The following is a 13,815-nucleotide window of genomic DNA, read 5'->3' on the forward strand; positions in this document are numbered from 1 at the left end:
ATCAAAACCGAATTGAATCGTCATACTTTTAACCAAGTTTATGTAAAGGGTGGTTCAGAGTGTAACAATTGGGATGAAAAAAATCACACTTAACTTATGGTTTAAACTAAGCTTAAAGTCGACAGAGCAAATGGCGTTAAATATCCACTTTATTTGTGGAATCGCTCACGTTTTACAGTACCTATTAAGCAATTTCTAGAAAAACTTTGTTTATAGCAGTTTTGTGAAATAAAACGCAGTCTCTAACTAAAAGTTTTATTTTGTCAGCAAACCAGCACCCAAATCTAAAGGAATACTAAAGTACAGTATTGAAACTATAATATCTAATAATTCTAACTGGTAGGTATAATAAATAATTGGTAGATTTGCATACAGTAATATTGATAAGGCAAACAGAGCTAAAAATGGAAAAAGCGAGTTTTAATTAAAAATTGATATTACAGTCGCTAATCTATTATAAGTAAAGCAACCAATACAAGTAACCTACTTTTCCAACATAGTTTGGCAACTCTACTACAGTAAGCATTACCTCAATATGTTACTACAGTCAACCTACCGTCATTCCAAACAATGGCTACAAATCGTTAAATAGAGTACCAACTACTACAATAAAATGACACAATAATTGAAACTTGTATAGACAACAAGACCGGATTTCACTAAGTTTAAATAATACTCAACCTTTGTGCAGGTTGCAAGTAAACTTAATAAACAAAATACCTATTAGTACTTAATTGTTTTCTGACATGACGTTAATAAGATTTTCAATGGCGAGAGTTTCTCTTAAGTAATGGCCGTCTCCGAGTAGTTGCCCGCATCTTTGAAGGGTCCTGAGCAGTTTGCCTTTGGGCATCCTGAGCTGATCATTGGCCATGTTGATTATGCTCAAAATGTCTTCGTTTATCTAGAATTTAAAAAATTTTATAAGTAAGGAAAGAATTCAAATACAGGGTGGTCTAATGAAAAGATTAACGCGATATGATACGAGCACTTAAATAAATAGACCAGACCATTATGACACCAGACCAAGTTTTTGCTGCCACAAACTATACTCAAGTCAGTATCCAAATTTCCTAATTCTACACCATTTACACATGTAGTTTAGGAAGCGTCAGTTGAATTTTAGAAACCATAAGATGGATTTGAAAAATATCAGTTGTATTTCAGAAAAGGTACTTTCAATTTTAGAATAATAACTTTGATTTTCGAAATTGCAATTTGTATTTCATATGTCACTTGTATTATAGAAAAGAGCAGTTGGATTTTAGACATGGTCATTTGTAATTTGGAAAATTAAAGTGGACCAAAAAAAGTTAATAAAAAAAGTAAATAAGTAAAAAAAGTACATTGTGGTTTAAGCAGTTCAATGAAAAATCGATTTATCTCGAAATCCGTTTATTTTATCGAAATAAAAGAAGAATACAATTTTTCGATAAAAATGTTAAGAGTATCCATTAATGGCGTTTGCAGCTGAAAATAATGACAGCTGTTAAAGTTTAAGCAAATTGTGTCTTAGGTCCAGTTAGTTCCGGCGTTTGGAAGACGAGATACCTGGTTTTCATGTCAAATAGAAGGATAAAACATTAAACCCAATAATCATTACAATATACAAAGTGTTTCAAAAGTTACGGCCAAAAACGTTAATTAGTAGGCAGTTCTTTGGGGCTCGATATTTCCCTTAGAAGTGACTTTAAAAAAAATTAATTATATGAACAAATCGTATTATTTTGACCTCCCCTGTATGCCACCGAGAGATTGTCATATAGTTATGGGACACCCTGTATATTTTATATAAATTAATACTCCCGATGGGCGGGTTTTTTTGCTTAAAGTGATATTAAAAAAAAACAATGAACTAATAACCCCATAGAAACACAAAAACATCTGAAATTAGAAATACCGCGTTCTAAAATACAAGTGACCTTTTCTTAAATACAAGTGACGAATCTGAAATACAACTTACGTTTTCTAAAACCAAATTTACGATAATGAAATACAAGTTATAGATTCTGAAATCCAATTTATATTTTTAAAATCCAAGTGATATTTTCTAAACTACATGTGTAAATGGTGTAGTAAATTCTAGCGAAAATAAGTTAAAGTTGTTGGTAAGTATTTAAGGGCACTCTAGGCTAGGTTTTAATTTGACTATGACATTTTGCACGTGATTTGTCACAGTCAAATCACAACTATGTCTAGGTGAACTCTAAGGTGCTCTTAATTACGTTGGTGCAATCCGCCATAAACAGAACAAAAAATTGATCGATTGCACTGGTGCACATGTAGTGCACATCAATAAAACATTGAAACTCACGAAACATTTGAAGTGCTTTTTAAAAAATGCAGCAATGCAAAAGTTATATTAAACAATAAAAGTGGTGTCATTAGAAGGCTATTTATATCATCTCTCTGGTTTTCCGGAATAATGACATATTCTTAAAAATGGTCATTTTGTATTAGATCAAGCAGAATAACCTTAGCAAGAACAACGACTATTTAACTTCTAAGAAGTTTCTTTAAAATCAGTTATCCTGAATAGTGATCATCAGAATATGTCCAAATCGAAATCGGTATTCCCTATTAAAATGCTATCCAAAAAGTAAGTTACAGTTCAAAAATTGATCATGCAAGTTATTCTCCGAGCTTCGCATTTGAAAATTAGTTTAAATTTAATAAAAACTCACCTCGGATTGTTGCAAAGATGAAAAGCTCATTTTTACTCTCTGTTTGCCCATATTTTGATAGAACACCGTGAACTCATCGCATTTTGGCTTCACCTTGAAGTACACACCCGCTATTAAGTGACCTTTTGCATCTCTTGACAATAAACTCCTGAAAAAAAAAACCTTAATTGTGTTACTCAACCACTAATCAAACAAACTTACCTGAAGGGGTAAATTAAATTTCTGCGTTCAGTGACATCTACCGCAGTTAGGTAAGGACGTTCCACGTAAATGATACCGGTAAACTCCTCCATGGAGCCGTCTTTAGTGGTTTTTTCATCCCACTGTACGAACGTCCCCTTGGAGGTGCAGAAGGAGTAGTTGTACTCTTTGCGCACGCCACTTTCTTCCGACTGAACAAACCACCCTGTATGAGGGTAGGCACCGTCCGCCATGACAGTAACAACTCTGCCCACGTGGTAGCCAGGGTCGCACAGCAACACCCCGCTTCTGCCGTTGATATCAAATTTCAGGCACATCAAACAATGCTCCTTTTCCAACGTGGACGGCATAGTGTCGAAAGTGTCTCTTAAGGCTGTGTATCCATCGACTGAGTCGATGTTTTCCTCGCAAGACACTAGACACAAGTGTTTGGTGATGTTGGTGTATTTGCTTTCCAGTTTTCTCAAACGATGGCGCAGCTCTAAGGCCAGTCCCACGCAGGTGTGGTGTTCGTCGGTGATTCTTGGAGTGTACGAGTGGAAGAACTCAATTGCGCTCCTCATGCCGCTTTTTTTGAAGTTTTCGAACAACTCCAGAAAATTGCCTACGGTATCGTAATTGTGCTCCTCCAGAAGTTTTTGCAACTCCATTTCGATTTTACCGGCAAGTACTTCATACTCTCTGATGTTTTTTAGCCTGCAATTTAATACACCATTAAATATTGTGTGTACTTGAGTGTGATGATTACATACTTTAGAGGTTTCAAAGGTTCAGCCGCCCATTTAGGTAAAGGCAAAGGATGCGCGGGCGGCCAGTACCCGTTGACCTGGTCGTACTCGATGAGTTCGTTGCGGTGTTCGAAGCCGGCGTCGGCTAGCAAAAAATCCGGACTCTCTACTCCCTCCTCATCGGGAGTGACTCCGGTGAACCCTAGGAGGGTTCGACTGGGACCACGACTCTCGACAGTCGCGAGTCAACTCGGCCATTCGCAGCCCCAACGTCCCACCGTGGGGCTGCTGGAGGCCCTCTCAGCGGCCTCCTCGACGATCGGCCCTCCCAAGTTTCGACTTGGGGCCGCACCACCGAGGACGCCGTTAGATGAAGGACCGCAGGAGTCATGTTGCTCGGGTGTGGTTAGGATTGATCCGATTCCACTGCAGTTCGGTTGCAGTGATGGATTATGTAATAGTTTCTCACGCTCTGGAATTAACGAAAATAAATTGTTAATTAAATTCTAAGATGTTAATTGCAAATGTGATTGATGGAGATTCTCTCTTCGGGAATAATTCTCCTCTGGGGCTTAAAATTTGATTGTCGAATATTAATTTTCTTCTGAAAAGAGTTTTTCACAAATGTCCTTCCATTATGGTAAGTCCACATGTGTTGGTAGTTTGTGATTAGTCAAACTTGTCACTTTTTTTTGACTGATCACAAACTATTCACATGTGGAGTTCACTCGAATATTGTATCAATCAAATCTCCGTCAATTCAAAGCTAAATGAACATCTAAGTTTTGGTTAACTGCCCTTTTGAGTATTTAAATGATTGCAGATTTAAAATCCAGAACATGGTTGAGGTTAGCGGTCAATTCAACTCTAGAGAACTTTATTTCTCTCTTGAAGTTATTATAAAATTATTGCCGTGTTGTTTACATGTTACATACAGGTTCTTTATAAAACTACTAAAAATACTAATTTGATGCCGGTTTTATAAAAGCATAGACACTAGCTGTTGTTTTGTAAATTACATGATTTTAAGATGTTGGCAGTTAGGATGTAAAATCACTTCAAAAACCTGAAAAATTCTGCTAAATTTTCACTTTTCCATACGCAGCTACAAGAAATATTGGTATTACTAGAAATGAACACACTCATCAGGTTCTAGACCAAACATAAAATATTTTAATCTCTATACAAAATAGTTCCAGTAATTTCCTCTTTTAATTTGGATAAAAACTAGTAAAAACCCATGTCAGTTTGGTGAACACAAACCATAGTCTGAATTTTTTTCCAGGAAATACAACGTTAATCTTATTAGCAGCCTAGTGTTATACTGAGTCATAAAAGTGATAAACAACGTTACAAAGTGTGTACATTAATAGACAGTTCTTTGTAAATGGGCGTTTTATAAAATTATATGCGATTGACGACAGCAGTGAGTTGGCATTAACCTTTAAGAAACAAGTCTATTAATAAAGTCAATATTACCGGCTAAACTGAGACAAAAAACCTACGCAACTTTGCGTATAGTTGGCAAACAATATTCATCCTCAATTTTCTTGCATGTTTCTGAGGAAGAAAGCGACTTTTTCATGTAAATATCTCAAAAACGCACTTTACATAGTGAAGCGCACGTGATGAGTTTCCAGTCACGTTTATTTTAGAATCTTTCCTGCAAAATGAAAAAAACAAGTTTATTCGCTGTTTCTTTGTGCTCTAGTTTATGGTTATTTGCAATTACTGAGTACATGACTCGATGGTTTCAATGGAATTGCATTGTTACGGTTTCCTAATAAAGATTGGACGTGTCGATGCACATATGGAACGGAAAGAGAAATCGGGTTCGCATAAATAGCGTGCAAATAATCATTTCAGATAAATATTTTAGAGGTGCGGAAAATGCCATTTTATTAGTATTAATAAAGTGAGATTACAAAGGTCTTATAACTAGAATAAATACCCATTTTTTTTAAATAATTTGGTTGAAATACAAAAGAATATTAGCAAATGTTGAATATTTGCTTAAGGCTCTTATCTCAGGTATGTGACAATAACAGTAATTAATTTCTGCCTATCGAGGTCGCGTAACTATTGTGGAGCAATGATGCTATAGATTTTACGCTGCAAAATTGACAAAACCAATTATCTAACACTGTCCTGATTTTACTATATCACTCCTTTAACCTTGTTACAATTTTTCCTCAACCTCAACACAATTTGAGATTTTAAATGTGCACATCATCAAAGCTTAAAACAAGCGAAACTCGTTCCATTAAAAAAAAATACAAAAGTACTTACCCATACAACGTGTAAATCGCAGCTAAACAAAGAAAGCTAGTCGCTCTGTTCCTATTCGCCTAACCGAAACACTCGAACTGGATCGATTACGGTACTACACGCGTCGCCTATAAATATTTGTTCGTTCCGTATACAAAGTACCCCCCACCAATCAAAGCTCGCCTACGTTCACCAAGTAATTTTTTGGAAAACTCGAAATGTGTATACACGGTGTGTCACCAAAAACTGTGTATCGGATATGGGTCGCGTCGATATTTTAAAATAAGGCGATCGCACCACCGGAAAAATTATTTTTATTACACTCAGTCTGATAATAGTAACTAGAGGCTGATAAATGGTCGTAGGAACACCAGTTTATGGACAGCAATCTCATTATGAACAACATCTGAAAAAGGAAAAAGTAATTAAACGTTATATGAATTACCAGCGCATTCACCTGGGTGCCGGAAAATTTTTGTTTTTATTGAGTAGTATAATAGGTAATTTTAGCAATTAAAGTGTATTATTATCCATAATTATTATTAAAGATACAGTCATACGAATATTACTTTCCCCGCATCAGTATAAAGTTAGCGTACATAATAATGCCGTTAGAAACGTCAATAAGCTCGAAAAGTCAATTGAATTTTGATAAATTACTTGGAAGTACTCAAGAAGGTCTATTCTAAGTTTTCGACCTCGAGAACCACAATTTTAGTACTTTTCTGAGTTTTTCACTTATAGGTGTTAACATAATTAAGTGAAAAGGGGATACATAATCCTAAAGCCAAAACTTTCTTCTCTAGTGATTATTAACATTTTCAAAAATGTTGTTTATTCCACTGAAGCATTTTAACACAAAATATTCTTAGTTTACGAGAGAAACTGGAAAAGGTCGAAAAATGTTGACATTTTTGCTCGAATTTTTGACTCCTCCTCAAGTTAGCATGCACACGAATCAGAAACCTAAGATGCACATTAAAGAATAGCATAAAAAAACCTGTATAAATTCTCTGTATTTCCTATGTAAAAAGTGGATACTTGTACTTACTGTACTCTAGAAAAAACAATTTACTGTGATGCAAGTTAAAAGTCAATTGTTAGACATAAAAGGCATGGTTGCTAGAAAAAAACTCGAACACCCTATATATAAAATTATAAAAATACAGAGTGTTGAGCTTTAAACTGATATATGAATAGAAATAAGTATTAATAATTATTTAAGAAAAACTAAGAAACAAAATCGAGTAAAAAAAAACACAAAAATAAGGAAATATTAAAAAGTGTATTTCTTACAGTGTCAAGTGTAATTTTTGCCAGTAAACACTTAGGCAAATCAAAACAAAAACTGCTATTATTAAACAAAAAAAAATACGGTCTGAGAATTTTATTTCTTGGCAGGAAAATGAGTATTCTGTTATTGTTTAATCCCTATTCTGATTGATACGGTTTTGTTCAACATATTTGGCTTAACTTGCCATAAATCATAATTAATTCACATGTGATTGTTTGAAGTGCCAAATCCACGAATGGTTATATTTTAAACTTGGAAAAACACAATCATAAACTGTGTATTAAGTATTATTTTTATCTCCGGAAATATCAGCTGTACTTTGTTTTAAAACAATAATATGCAGTAATAACCGGAATTATCAGTAAAGAGGTTCGTTTCGAAACGTGCTGGCTTCATTAAGCTCCGGACATGACGAAATCCCGCAGTGGAGTGCGCAATGCATTAATTTTATATTCAATTGAAGCTATTCAGCTGGTAATTACCCAGACAGTGGGACGCCTCTGAGACTTTTCATGATTTCTTGGCAGAAAAGCTGACCCCGTCTGCGGTATTTCATAAAACCAATAACACCGAAAACTGCGTCTTATTCAAATTTTTTTGGATAATTTTCCAGAAAAAAATGTATTATGTATACACAACACATATATCTTATATTTGTTTGATTAATTTCAGAAATTATGTAAATATTATTAATTGCATTGCATGACTGATTATAACCAAAAACTCAATAAAAGGATTCTTACCTGGCTGTAGTCGGATCAAATTGCGCAAATGGCACAATACATTCCCGAACAAAGACAGTTATTCCAGACTTTATCCAGACGATAACCGGGAAAATCGCTGATGTTGGTGGCAGCTGCTTGAATCGTATACTACGACGACTGGATACGTATCAGGGCTTTATACCAGAAAGTTTCTGGATCGATACACAGTGGTGTAATGTTTCCAGTGACCCCACATCCCACGTTGTCTTACAGGGGTTGCACCCTATTATCAGGGAGGGTTGAAGCGCTACAGACATTCCAAAAGTTATATTACAATCCCCATTATTTTCTCTTTCATGTTTCACAAAAGGGCATACAATTAGCTTTTACGTGACAATCAAATTTGCGATGTTTATGCAATTTAATAGAGGGTGGTGACGCAAGCTCCACGTAGCTTTCTGGAAAATTATCGTTACGTACGTTTCCCGGAAAAATCGATTGGTTTCCAAGGTTGAATATGAATAACTTGTGCAAAGCGTATTACAAACGAAAATGGTATTTTAAATGTTACGAATTGAACTCTTAGTTCAACTAGAAGGACTAAGTTTTTCAGAAAATTTCTGCTTTGTAATAAACTATGGTAATTAGAACTTTAGGTACGTTCCAGCTTCATAGAAAGACTTGTCTGTATTATTAAAATTACAATAAATAGATATACATATAAATAAATAAGACAACCTTAGTCCAAATGTTTCTGTTAATTTTTGATATGTTTACAGTTTCTTTCACTATATTTTCAATGTAAAGATCGTAGCTTTTGCAAAAAGTAGTTACACATGTCTTCTGTAATCTGTTTTTAAAAATGAAGAACACAGTTACAAATATTACAATTGATGTACTTGTACTACTTGTAATAAGTGTAACAGCATTATTACAATTACTGTTATTAATCAATACAATTACAATTGTATTGCTGGTTATCTACCTAGCACAAAAGGTGCATCAAGCAACGTCGATATAAACCATTCGGTCACGTGATATACTTACAGAAATTAGTTAATATGTCATGTGATCCTGCAAGCGCCGTGTCTAGAATGACATAAATAATTATTCCAATCACAGCTGATAGAACGGTAGAATACATTTTGATTTGTTTACTTTTGGTGATGGTGAATTAAATACAAAAATTTATCATTTTAAGTAGTATTATATGTTTTATTAAATCTCTGGTTTTATTATCATTACATGTTTTTCTTTATATTTACATGTAGTCTTGAACGGAATAATGGTTGAAGAAACTCCAAACAACCCTAGCAATAAATCCAGAGTGAGTACACTAAACTATTTTTAATTTTGAAAGATTTTCCAGCATCAGTACAATGTAAAACAGATAGTAAATAATAGTTCAAAACTTGGTTATAATTCTTTTTCATTACAGAAAACTGACAAGCCAAAGTCAGTCTATGAGTGGAATATTAGAGATGTACAAAATTGGCTTCGCAGGCATTGTGGAGACTACCATCCTTTGTATGCAGATAATTTTGTTCAACACGAAATTAATGGACGAGCACTAATTAGGATGAATGATAATTCATTAGTCAGGTAAGTTGATCTGCACATTTAAAATTATAACATAAAAAACCTTGTTTGAATTATTTCTATAAACTTTCAGTTTTTTTATTATATACTAATATTACAAAAACAGAAATGTTTGGGGGTTAAATGTCTTTAAGTGATAAAGAAGAAAAATAGCACATTCAAAACCTTTTTCATCTTTTCACCTTTCTATTACTTTATTCACTATGAGTTTTGACATACAAGATTTTAAAGTTCTAAAAACTGTGAAAAGTAAAAAATACTTTTATAGTTTAGCACTTCTGTTAATATTTATGTCTTTTCTCTGAAAAGAGTAAATTCCAACTTTTATATTTCCAAGTTAATTACAAATTTTTGAAGCCAGAAAAGCTATTTTTGCCTGCTCCCCTTAGAAAAGTAAAAGAATTACAAAAGCCCCAGCTGGCTGTTTGTTTGGTTATGTTTGAAGATTAACTGTTTATTTGAACATTTCCTTATTTTACCAAATACTTTTAGTATTATGTGCATGTTTTCTTATCTATTTGTGCTATTTTTTGTGTTGTCTAGACTTGGAATTACCGATTCCGTCCACAGAGAAGCAATATGGAGGCAAATTTTAAAGATACGATTGAAAACTGATATTATTGAAATCAGAGATTTGCAGTTTAGGACTAACTGTTTGGATCTTTCACGTACTTAATTTTAAGTCGATTAGACCTACATTTTGATACTATATTATGGTTATTTCAAATAAATTCGTTTACTATTATTATATTGTTTTTAGTTTTTACACGTCCTTTCTCTTCCCATTATCATCCCATTCTGTACTGTAAAAGTTGCTGTCTCGACACCGTGGTGAACTAATACGGCTGAAGAAAGATATTCTAATTCTCAGTTAAATATTCTGTGCTGTGGAAGTTTATTTGCTTAGATTTTCATATTTATGTCCTAATTTAAAGATTGTTCTCCACTCTTGTACTAACAGAGTTATCCAGCACATACCTATATTAATATGGGTTATACATTATAATCATGAAACCGAAAACCCCACAGTGTCATTTGACTGCAATTGTCAGTTAATTTGACAACTGACTACAAAATTTTTCAAGGTATCACAAAAATGGCTCTCTACCCCACCAAATCCTTGGACAGAAACAGCCGATTATCGGTCGCGCTGGTAAAAAACCGTGCTGAACAAAACAATCTCAACACTGAACTGAGCTATTTGGAAAAGGAGAAGAAAACGGCTCTTCGGAATTTGAAGAACGACAAACAGGACTTCAGGGTGAAATACTCCAAAAGCAGTTTGAATGCAGATTTCAGTTCGGATGAGGTTGAATGGTTTTATTAGATTTACTGTTCGAACTATAAATTCACTAATTTCCGCAGATGTTGAGCAAATATTTTATTCCTTCGTCCGAGTTGGACAAATGTACAACTTCAGTGGGTGATTTTTCAGGAACTAAATATTCAAGTTTGGATTATGAAGTAAGGTTTGCTTAAAATAAATTTTGGTATAATCAGATAAAGTTCAACAGGAAATACACAACATGCTTTTTACAAATGACGAAATTGACAAGGAGAAAATCTTATGTTTACACCTTATTTCCGCTCACAGAGCCGAGTGTTTGACACCGCCCAAAAAAAAGTTAGCTCGTATGTGCAAAGTACATTCCCCTTTAGAACGCTTACTAGAACGTTCTAAAAGAAAAAACATACATCAGGAGCAACGCATGACCAACATAATGCCCATTTACACAATAGGCAAGTTTAATTATTTTCCAATCCAGGTAATAATTATAAATTTGTAGAAATCACTGAGTTTGGCCCTCAAGTTGATAACAACAGAGAATTAATCAACGATGGAAGATTGGCTTCAAGAATTTTGTTAAACGAACGGGTTAGAGAGCTGATCAACACAGTTCTCAACGCATTAAGACAGTCCAACCCTGATAAAAACTACGACATTTTTGAAATGGCTAACGACGCTAGTTGCCTCAAAAAACTGTTTACCACCCCAAAAATTCTGGATTTTTTGGACGATTTAATGAACTGCCCTTTGATAACTAGGTTAGGCGTACGCCAAAACTGACACACACACACACATCAATCAAAAAACATTTTCGTTTACAAAATTCCAGTTGCGATTCATTCATCCTGACCGCTCCATTTCGGGTCAAATCCATCCAACTTGAAATCCGTACTATCAGTGGTACCCTCGAAACTTTAGTGAAACAAATACGGCAGAATGTACTTCAAATACTGTCACGTGCTGAATTGAATCAGGGGGAACACTGCGAGGAGTCGAAACAGGATTTTCAACGGTTTTCGGATAGAAAAGCTTTCAGAGAGATGTCACGTAGAATTTCAGAAGAAACAGGTAAATGAGTCACAGTTAGTTTTATGCAGCACAAATTGCTACTGTATTTTAAAGGCACTTTATAAGCCAATATTTTCATATATAGAGGAATCTTCAAAAGACTTAACAGGTCTTTACAGTGACAAGTCTTCTAGAAGATCGATCGACCCGGAAAAGAAGTTTGGTAGACACGCGGACACGAATTTTGTCCAAAAGAATAAAGCTGCTGCCGCTTGCACTAAAAAAGTCGAGTACGATTCAGGTTTGTACCTTTTACGCTGTTTTTACTTTAAAATTCAATTTTAAAAAACGTATAGATGATGGTGCCGACTATTACCATCGTCCTAAGAGATCCAGTGTTGGCTCTTCAAAGTCTAGCAGGAGAAGTTCTGAGCAAAGTAACTACTACATATTATATTGTAATATTCCAATTTTGATAAAATCTTAATATGAATAATTTAGCAAGTGGGAGTATAATAGAACGTCCCAACATTCAGCCGATACGTTTGCCAGAAGAAGTGGTTGCCATAATGGAGGAAAAATTCGACGTGACCGAAAATGACAAGGTAAACGTCGAAGAAGACGCTAGAGGATTAGATAAAGTCAAGTAAACCGAGCTTGATGACCTATAAAGCATTATTAAGGAAACTCGGTTGGAATCGTGTAGGTTGCAAGACCAAGATGCAAAATCAAATCGAAGAAGATCTAGCACGGATAGCGAACACGTCAGGATTCATTTGAAACAGACCACTTGTCCGGCTTGTATGGAACGTTACAAGATACCATTGCCTCCACCAAAAACACCAAGAGTTAAGGTATTTTTGAGTTTTTAAGTGGTAGTATACACATTTATTATCATTTGAGATGCAAAAGTACGAACAGTACAAATTATATTATGCGATGACTTGAAAAAGATCCGCGGACAGGTCTGACTATCAAAATTCCCTGTAACACGATTTAATCGGTTTTTACAACTGTGGGAACAAACATTGGCATCACTGCCAACTCCTCAAAATCTTGCACAGATCTAGCCACTAGCACAATAACAGTATCATATACCGATTATACTCTTGTTAATTTTTTACAGCCATCCTCAGTGTTACCCTCAACACCCGGTGAAGATCCAAGTTTGAAAACTAACAGTCAAAACCGCATTTCATCCCTAATCAATAAGGAAATGTTCAAATTGCAGTCTTACGAAAGACGTTTTTCTACAGACGAAAGTTCCAGGTAGGATTTGAGTCAATACTGTTTTACTTCACATTGGTGTGTTGTAAATTAATAGAAAAAGCATCATGAGGCAGAAGGAAATGGCAACTTGCTCGTCTTCTTACCTGAACCTGACTCCTTTAGAGTTGGCTAAAATCGAGCAAGAAATTAGAGAAAAAGAGACGCAGAAGAAACTGGAGAAATTTCTAAAGAGTTAAAGTGACCGTTTTAATTCAAGTTTTGTTCCTACTCATGTTTATTAACGAAATTAAACTGAATCGTCCATCAGACACCCCGGAACTATGCGCCACCACCGTTCCATCCGCATTAATTTGTGGTACCATACAGGCCGATAGTATACGAGGCGACCCGAAATGGTACCATCGCGGACCGGTCGCTAAAAACAAACGGCTACCTGTTGCGGTGAAGTCATGGCAACGCAATGCGGTCGGCCAACCGCGTTTCTTTGAACACCCCGCTGCCGTTTTGGTACCGCTCGGGTACCACATTTTCAGTTGGCGATCGCGCTCATGTATAGGTTAAGTTTATAACCTCAAACGTGTCGAGTGTGCGTGGTCTTTTACGGAGTTTCGATAACGACGACGCTGTTTTTATCCCGATCCGGACGGGATCGTACCGTTTTTGAGGTGGTGCTCTTGAAGGATTTTTTTCCGAATGACACTTATATGTCAATGTAACTTTAAGGGCTGTTGGATTTAACCCTCTAGGGATACTAGGTAGGTATTTTGGGTTTCTGGCTAGTAGTAATTAATTTAAAGGTGCATTGATCAAC

The 13,815-nt window shown here is 35.2% G+C and overlaps 4 protein-coding genes across 9 annotated transcripts in view; 3 read left to right on the forward strand and 1 right to left on the reverse strand.

Moving 5' to 3' along the window:
• Positions 1 to 241: 241 nt before the first annotated feature.
• On the reverse strand, positions 242 to 8,067 carry LOC145730735 (uncharacterized). Its single transcript, XM_081982091.1, has 6 exons — positions 7,919 to 8,067; positions 5,903 to 6,287; positions 3,638 to 4,085; positions 2,886 to 3,581; positions 2,685 to 2,832; positions 242 to 904 (listed from the first exon to the last, which is right to left on the reverse strand). Exons 4-6 carry the CDS (start codon positions 3,533 to 3,535, stop codon positions 731 to 733), a joined length of 972 nt encoding a protein of 323 aa, XP_081838217.1. The 5' UTR covers positions 3,536 to 3,581; positions 3,638 to 4,085; positions 5,903 to 6,287; positions 7,919 to 8,067; the 3' UTR covers positions 242 to 730.
• Positions 8,068 to 9,017: 950 nt separating this feature from the next.
• Positions 9,018 to 10,223, forward strand: ave (sterile alpha motif domain-containing protein aveugle). 2 transcript variants are annotated; one of them, XM_081982349.1, is made up of 4 exons: positions 9,018 to 9,048; positions 9,151 to 9,206; positions 9,318 to 9,481; positions 10,022 to 10,223. In XM_081982349.1, exons 2-4 carry the CDS (start codon positions 9,165 to 9,167, stop codon positions 10,152 to 10,154), a joined length of 339 nt encoding a protein of 112 aa, XP_081838475.1. In that variant the 5' UTR covers positions 9,018 to 9,048; positions 9,151 to 9,164; the 3' UTR covers positions 10,155 to 10,223. The 2 variants fall into 2 exon arrangements, with proteins under 2 accessions (XP_081838475.1, XP_081838465.1); XM_081982339.1 differs by having other exon boundaries at positions 9,019 to 9,206.
• A 305-nt stretch (positions 10,224 to 10,528) lies between these two features.
• On the forward strand, positions 10,529 to 13,312 carry LOC145730646 (uncharacterized). Its single transcript, XM_081981976.1, has 11 exons — positions 10,529 to 10,787; positions 10,844 to 10,942; positions 10,993 to 11,218; positions 11,266 to 11,524; positions 11,596 to 11,834; positions 11,920 to 12,075; positions 12,131 to 12,211; positions 12,276 to 12,420; positions 12,481 to 12,628; positions 12,901 to 13,043; positions 13,099 to 13,312. Exons 1-11 carry the CDS (start codon positions 10,575 to 10,577, stop codon positions 13,238 to 13,240), a joined length of 1,851 nt encoding a protein of 616 aa, XP_081838102.1. The 5' UTR covers positions 10,529 to 10,574; the 3' UTR covers positions 13,241 to 13,312.
• A 142-nt stretch (positions 13,313 to 13,454) lies between these two features.
• LOC145730572 (rho GTPase-activating protein 20-like) overlaps positions 13,455 to 13,815 on the forward strand; it is a 198,144-nt gene continuing 197,783 nt past the window's right edge. For 4 of the 5 annotated variants that reach the window (XM_081981861.1, XM_081981846.1, XM_081981877.1 and 1 more), the window contains exon 1: positions 13,455 to 13,759. The gene's annotated coding sequence lies outside the window, so the exon portion shown is untranslated. The remainder of the gene's footprint in view (positions 13,760 to 13,815) is intronic. The other variant, XM_081981870.1, reaches the window with a different exon arrangement.

This window comes from Ips typographus, linkage group LG1 (genome assembly GCF_016097725.1).
Source record: "Ips typographus isolate SLU linkage group LG1, UJ_Ityp_2.0, whole genome shotgun sequence".
Lineage (NCBI taxonomy): Eukaryota > Metazoa > Arthropoda > Insecta > Coleoptera > Curculionidae > Ips > Ips typographus.

Coding starts and splice junctions, on each gene's coding strand:
- LOC145730735 (XM_081982091.1), bottom strand. CDS start 3,535: ATGGAGTTGCAAAAACTTCTGGAGGAGCACAATTACGATACCGTAGGC. Junction 2,833..2,885: donor AATTTAATTTACCCCTTCAG/GTAAGTTTGTTT, acceptor TTTTTTTTTCAG/GAGTTTATTGTCAAGAGATG. Junction 905..2,684: donor CATCTTTGCAACAATCCGAG/GTGAGTTTTTAT, acceptor TTTAAATTCTAG/ATAAACGAAGACATTTTGAG.
- ave (XM_081982349.1), top strand. CDS start 9,165: ATGGTTGAAGAAACTCCAAACAACCCTAGCAATAAATCCAGA. Junction 9,207..9,317: donor ACCCTAGCAATAAATCCAGA/GTGAGTACACTA, acceptor TTTTCATTACAG/AAAACTGACAAGCCAAAGTC. Junction 9,482..10,021: donor AATGATAATTCATTAGTCAG/GTAAGTTGATCT, acceptor TGTGTTGTCTAG/ACTTGGAATTACCGATTCCG.
- LOC145730646 (XM_081981976.1), top strand. CDS start 10,575: ATGGCTCTCTACCCCACCAAATCCTTGGACAGAAACAGCCGATTATCG. Junction 11,835..11,919: donor TAGAATTTCAGAAGAAACAG/GTAAATGAGTCA, acceptor TTTCATATATAG/AGGAATCTTCAAAAGACTTA. Junction 12,629..12,900: donor CAAAAACACCAAGAGTTAAG/GTATTTTTGAGT, acceptor AATTTTTTACAG/CCATCCTCAGTGTTACCCTC.